This window comes from Triticum urartu, chromosome 2A (genome assembly GCF_056163025.1).
Source record: "Triticum urartu cultivar PI428250 chromosome 2A, HENAU_Tu73, whole genome shotgun sequence".
NCBI lineage: Eukaryota > Viridiplantae > Streptophyta > Magnoliopsida > Poales > Poaceae > Triticum > Triticum urartu.
This window is the reverse complement of record NC_141874.1, coordinates 593,318,137-593,325,265: the sequence shown is the minus strand read 5'-3', so window position 1 is coordinate 593,325,265 and position 7,129 is coordinate 593,318,137. Positions and strand designations below refer to the sequence as shown.

Here is a 7,129-nt window from a genome sequence, read left to right as displayed (position 1 = left end):
ATTTCAATGACTGCGCATGGTGGTGCGGAAGAGCCGCCAGCAACACTGCGCACACACCAGTCCTTGCACCAGCACACACTGGGTATGACGTGGTGCTGTAAATCCGACGGGAGGGAGAGCTGGGGATGATGTCACGGGGCGGTGAGGAAGCCATGCGATGATGAGATGGAGCGGCGGAGAAATGGACAATGCGGTGGGGCATACGTTGGACTCCGGTGGCGGCGAGGGGAAGGGTGAGTTGGGAGTTGGTTGTGGGGGGGGGGGGGGGGGGGGGGGGGGCGATGGTGGCAATTTTAGGGGTCTACTCCAAGAGTTGACTTCTTTACCACTTCTTGCACGCATTTTTTGAGAACAACTTTCTGCTAGCACGGCCGACTGTTTGGTGATTTTGGGGACCAGACACTGCTCACTGGGGCGCTATCTGTTTGAGACCGCGGAGAGGTCATTTCCGCTGTTGTACTGTGTGGGATGGCGGAACATAGCAGTGCCGGACCAGGGGAACGAAGATTCCGCTCGTTCATGTTTATCGCTCGTCCAAACCCTCGCCTCGGTCTCCCCTCCGACCCTCTTCCCCTGTCTCGCCGCCGTTACCCACTTCCAGGCCACGTTGGCGCTTTCTCCCCCAGCTGTCCCATTGTTGCTGCTTCCCCACCCCCAAATTCCCACAATGGCAGCACCCTAGATGCCAATAAAAAGAATGACATTGAGGTGCACCCCAACGATGGCGACGGCCATACTCGTATTAACATAACCGTCTAAGACATGTAGCGTGTTGTTTTCAGGCTATTGCTTCACTTCATCTACACGAATTCACTACCTTCCATGGACAACTTTGATGGTGAAGAGAACAAAGAAATGGTCAAGCACCTACTAGTGGCTGCAGATCAATATGCAATGGGAAGGATGAGAATTATATGTGAAGGCATTCTTTGAGGAAGTCTTGACATTGAGACTGTGGTGACCACATTAGCTCTAGCTGATCAGCATCACTGCCACTGCCGAAGCTACAACCAGGCCAAATGGGCCATCGCCTTCCCAGACCAGACTGGGCCATGAGAGGAAAAATAGTAGGCTTTTCTTTGTACTGGCCCGCCCAGTTTTAGTATTGTAGCTCCGCCACTAATCACAGTTGTAGGCTCAAATATGCTTGTGTTGAATTTGTCACATCTTCAAATAGAATGGATGATATGGTGCAAGCCAAGTAAATGCGCACTTGAAAAGATCATGCCCTGTTGTCTTAGTAGATATGCTAGAGAGAGTAACAAAGTCTCGCAAATTCAGTTTAGTACCATAGCCACCGACGATGAGCTTGTTTTGTTCTTTAATTTTGAGAGATCTTTTGAGTCTTCTCTCTTCTGGAAGAGAAAACGCGTGCATGTAGTGATTGTTGGATGCTCATCCTTATCCGTATGAAATTATGGATATTCACTAGTTGACTAGTTTTATATTATGTCTCTACTTTTCTCTGCTCTTTTTTATTTCCGGCTTTTAAGATTGAAAAATTTGGATTTCACAGTAGTAACATGGTCTGGCAACGTTTAATAGCATAGCTACCTGAGATGAGCATGGTCTGTTCTTTAGTCTTGAGAAATCGTTTGACTCTCTCCTAGTAGAAGAGAAAAAGCCCTGTCATGTCCCTTCAGTTTTCAGATATCTTGCATATAGTGACTGGATGCTCATCCTGTATACATGGATATTCACTGGTTCACTTGTTTTATCGAGTAAAATACACGTTGTACATAAAGTTTTCGCAGATGTTTAGTTTGGTACATCAACATAGAAATTGATTAGTTTAATACATAATCTTGTGTAAGTGATGCAGGTACAAATCAGCCCAGCGGAGCGCGCGCCGCGCGGCACCGAGGACGTGGCCCTGAATACCAGGAGATCCTGCGAGGAAGGATCATCCCACCTGTGTTTCCGATTCCTTGGTACCTGGAGAAGAGAGGGGGGCCAGTGAGGAAGGGGACGGGTGACTGTCCAATTCTCGACAGCTGCTCCTTCAGGCTTTCAGCTGCTGGGTGAGAAGAGTGGAGAGAGCAAAATGTGGGTTCCTGATGGACTGTCCTTTTGACCCCAAACGTGGCTAGAGCTCTTCACAGCATCCTCTTACAAACACCCATTGATGAACACATGGAAGAAACATTGCTAAACAGACCATGGGAAGTTGGGAACAAAACTGAACTGAAAGAAACATAGCTGTGCGAGTCCGCACATGGAAAAAAATGTCCACAAAACGAGCTACATGAAAAGGTATTAAACAACTGATTAAAACAAAGCTTATGTAGCTTCTTGAGGCATCTTATACGGAGCGTTCCTCAGAGCTTCGATATCCTTACGCCCGGCTTTTACAACGTCGACAACGCCGCGGTGGTCTGCCCTGAGAAGGTATTTCTTCGCAACTCTGTAGCCATCCACGTAAGAAAACCCGTCTTTTTTCCATGTCAGACGACACTGCTCAGCAGCTACCGTTGGCTTTGGATCTATTGTCATTGCCTCAAGCGCGACAGAATTCCTGAGGATATAAAGTGCCAACTCCAGCTGATCTTTCTCACCATAAAACCCCGTAATGTCCACCAACTTGAGATGGTAGTGTGGCTTTGGAGGTAGGCTCCTTAGCTTGCCATCAAGCTTGCGGTATCGTACACATTCACAGTCCATCCACATCTGTCAAAGCAACAAGCATGCATCTAAGCACCACTCAACAAAATATATAGAGGTTGCTCCCAAGCCCAGACAACCACCCAAGTGAAAGCAAATCCCCAGCAAAAAATATGATATGTGTCATAATTTCACTTTCCTGTGTAGTCCACTAACGCTGGTTAGGAAGTTCTAAGATGACTGGAAAAATAATACTACTGTATATGAGCCGTACACAAGAAAGACAAGCCGTGCTGATAAAAATATCTGAAACAATACTGTCTACTTGCTCTTCTGCACAACTCACATACAGTCAAATTTTTTTCAACCCAACTGACAGATCATCTATATTGTCATATAATGCTCCATTAATTCTCATGATTCTACGCAGTCTAACCTACACCTACATGCATAGACACACACCAAGTCTTCTCCTTACCCAAGTACAGAGTGACTCACTATATATGGTGTAGCATTTCAGCATACTTCCCAATCACTATTAATTTGACATATGGTAGCCAGCTTATATGTAACATATACTGCACATCTTTCCAAACTTTGTCTCAATGGCTCAAAAGATTTAAAGCTTGTAGACTCACTATTTCTTTAAATCAATTGAATGATTTATTGGAACAGCATATTACACAGTTAAAGTAAGAGAGAAATTCCTTTTGCTGAGATCAGCCTAGGTCATATGTAAAAAACATGTACATTACAAATTGAAATGATAGACTTACATGAAACTCCAGCTTTTCCATTAAAGGAGCAGCCTCCAAGAGGGAGGCAAAATCAAGGACATCGGACTTCCTTTTTGTCAGGGATAAAAAGGTTATTTCCAATCTCAGGTGCCTTAGATGGATAAATTTGAGAGGTTTCTCCGGTAAAATAGCTCTCTAGCACACACACAAAATGGAAATTACAAAATAAATCCAGTCCAAAAATAGGGATGCATATAAATATTGGAAATCTGAAAGACCACACACACCGGACTAGCTCTTCGCCGGTTTCCCTTAATTAACCGATGCCATGTATGGTTTTTGGGTCCAGTTTCCCTTATTAACCGGACCAACTCTCTTCTTCTATATGCAATGCGGGAGCTCCCCGCCCTCTGATGAGGTTCCGTCAAAAAAAGAAATCTGAAAGACGAAATTTAGCTCAAACCTCAAGTTCTTCACATTTTAGAGACAGCATCTCCAGTCGACGCACCATACTGGGCAATTCAGTGGAGATATATGCAAGAGCTGAGCAAACATCTGATGACTCTATGCTTAAGTTTGTCAAAGTTACAGGAGGTGCTATCGGTATTGATGGACCTTCATATTTATATTCAAGTGTTGTCAAGCCATAATTCAAATTTATCTCTTGAACCAAGGGGCAGTGAAAGACACGCAAATGCTTAAAGTGGTCTGAAAGTTGAGGTGTCTTAATGGTTGTGAGCATTCGACAACGAGCAACTCCAAGAAACTCCAAAACTTTGCAGTTGGACAGCAGAAGTTGAAGTTCTTCATCAGTAATATTTACATAGATTAACATAAGCTTTTTAAGGTTTAAAAAAGCTTTGAAGTTTGCAGGCTTATTTAGAGAAACAGAACCAAGTGTCAACGACTGGAAGATGGAACTCTTGGTGGCATCGAAAAGCTGAAAAGGGAACTTGTACGGTTCCATTGTAGGATGCACAGATGTAAAATTAAGAATTAGCTGCTTTGTCTTTGCTGTAATAGCAAAGTTGAGCCATCTATCAATGTGATTAGCATGTTCATCGTTTAGCGAAAAATCAACTTCCATTTTCTCGACCCCTACTCCAGAGTGTTGTTTTAAGACTGCATCAATTCTCTTAATAACTTCTTGTATAGGATGGAGAATAAAAGGTCCTCCTTTATAACTCCTTCGCATCACTGATCTAAAAGAAAACTCCAAGTTTGTTCGGCTACACCAAACATATCTCCAGTGTTTGGATAAAATGCCTGTCCTCACAGCCTCTTTTAACGGTAACAATGATATGATGTGGCACAATATATCCTGCAGCAGAGAAACGACCATATTGTAATACTAGATTGTTCAAAAGCAACAAGGGAATATGTTCTAAGGACAACGGAGTATCACTACTTGATTCCAATTTGACATTTCTTACCATGGGTAAGTCGCCCAACTGAGAACCCGGTCTCTTTCTTTTGACCATTGCTCCATTCGGTTTATCCTTTGAACTTCTTCTTCGCTTTGCCATCCAGGATTATGTCTGTAAGGAATATTTGCATGAGAATCATATAGCAGCATGCCATCACAAACTACTGCCTACTAGAAGATGTCCCGTGTGTTGCCATGGGACCCGTGCTAAAACAGATGCATAAATAGGTCCTTAGAAACAATTAAAATTAATGGGAAAATCGTAAGAGTGTTCTCGGTTTACACTTTATTAGAAACAATAAAACCTACTCGTACAATGTATGTTACAAAATGATGTATAAAAAGACAAAAAGCTTATCTTAAATGGATTGTTTGGAATTTTACCACAAGAATATGACAGCTCACCTGTCACTACTCATTTGTTGTAACCAAAATAATAATAAACTGAAAAGGCAGATTCGGTATGCTAGCAGCTTCCTTGTGCTTTGTACAGTATTTCTTAAGTCGCCAAGAAGGCAACCAGAACAAATTGGAGGATGGAGATCATGATATTAATCTCTGGGTGTTGCTCCGTAGTGCTGGCAGAAGGCTACAAGTTTGGGTGAAAAATACGCAACGAAAAATAACGGGATTGAAGAAAGTACCACTGTATGTTTTTTTCTTTTATAACACAAATACCTATTCAGATTCGTCTAGTGAGGCGGCGGCGCGATGTAACCGGCCGGGGTGGGATGAGGCCGGCCGGGTCTCGGGAGGAAAGGAACCGGAGCGAGGGTCGTGGTGGGTAGGTGGTGCGAAGGCCGCCGGGCCGCCAGAGGAGGAAGGCGGGATTCCGGGAGCTGCTGCAGCGGGAGAAGGGGATTGGACAGAAACGGGATCTCTGTTGTTGTCAAAGAATATTGTGGTCCCGGAGGAGGACCTGTACAATGGTTGATAAGATAATTTTATTTTAAGTTTTGCATATAAATTAGAGATAAGAAGAAAACATGTTTATAATGAGTCATCTCTTAGCTTTATCTTTAATAATTAGTTGTTCCTAAAAAGATGGTGAGACAAATTGTGCTAAGAGATCATCTCTTGTCTTCTCTTAAATAAGATAACACAAGTCTTCTATTATGATTTATCTTTCCTTCACCTCATCATTTATCCTACGTGACACTCTTAAGATAGAACCATTGTACATATCCTTACTCGCCCTCCTCCTAGCTAGCTAGGCTGCCCCTGTTGAAAACGGCTAGTACTGACTCAGCACGCCCAGCTCGCCCACTCCCCACGCGGTGATCGTGGCCTCGCCCGAGCCTCGCGACACGTAGCTTAGCGCAAGCTTCTCCTGGAGACTAGCTCCTTCTGTTGTAACAACTCGCTGCACACTCGTGTGCCCCCCTCGTGTATAAAAGGTCCTGCCTTCCATCGAATGAATGCAATCGTGATTTTCACCATTCTTCTTGGCATCATAGCCTTCTTTCCTTCCCGTCCCTCATGGATGGTTCTCACGACTCTAAGGAGGGCTCCGACTCCAGCGAGCTCCATGGTAGCTCGCCACCGCCGAGCTCTGTTTTGCCCTCCACTCCCTCCACACTTCCCGCTGCCTCCGCTCCCCACCCCACCTTTAGTGCACCACCAGCCATAGCCCCGCTGCATCTCACTGTCGCGGCGATGGGCGGCGCGCTCCCTGGCGTCGCATCCTCCTCGACAGCGCCGCCTTCTTCGATCCACAACATCAACATCGGCGCCCACATCGACTTCAAGCTGAATCCCATCTTCGGCACCTACTCCAAGTGGCGGCTGAAAGTGCAACTATCCCTAGGTGGTTTTGGTAATTCCTAACAACATATAGCTCATTGAGCTAATGCTATTTCAAGATTAATATTTCAGGAAAACTCAATAATTGGCATAGCATGGATGAGAAAAGTGGACCCCTCAAAATGCTAAGGACAAAAGGATTGGCTCAAGCTCAAAGCTCAAAACTCTACATTTTCTATTTTAGTGATCCAAGATCACATTGAGTCTATAGGAAAAGCCAATAATATCAAGGAGGGATGCGGTGTTGCTTAATGAGGCTCTTGCTTAAAATGCTTAGTGATATGCTCCAAAGCCCTCAACTACTTTCTCACATCCACATATGACCTAAACCAAAAGTCAAACTCGGCCCCACCGATTCTTTCTATCCGGCGCCACCGAGTTCAGATGTCATAGCCACTGCCACAAACCCTAGGCAAATCGGTCTCACCGATAGGGATCTCGGTCTCACCGAGATGGGATTGTAATCTCTCTGTTTCCCTTCGTAACGTTTCGGTCTCACCGAGATGAGCGATCGGTCCCACCGAGATTGCAATGTAAACTCTCTGTTTCCCTTTTGTAACAT

General features: G+C 44.6%; 1 protein-coding gene across 1 annotated transcript; it reads right to left on the bottom strand.

The window, feature by feature from the left end:
* Positions 1–2,180: 2,180 nt before the first annotated feature.
* LOC125539002 (F-box/FBD/LRR-repeat protein At5g56420) lies at positions 2,181–5,658 on the bottom strand. Its single transcript, XM_087544476.1, has 5 exons — positions 5,443–5,658; positions 4,772–4,876; positions 3,802–4,659; positions 3,378–3,533; positions 2,181–2,667 (listed from the first exon to the last, which is right to left on the bottom strand). The coding sequence occupies exons 2-5, from the start codon at positions 4,862–4,864 to the stop codon at positions 2,281–2,283; spliced, it is 1,494 nt and encodes a 497-aa protein (XP_087400602.1). The 5' UTR covers positions 4,865–4,876; positions 5,443–5,658; the 3' UTR covers positions 2,181–2,280.
* Positions 5,659–7,129: the final 1,471 nt, after the last annotated feature.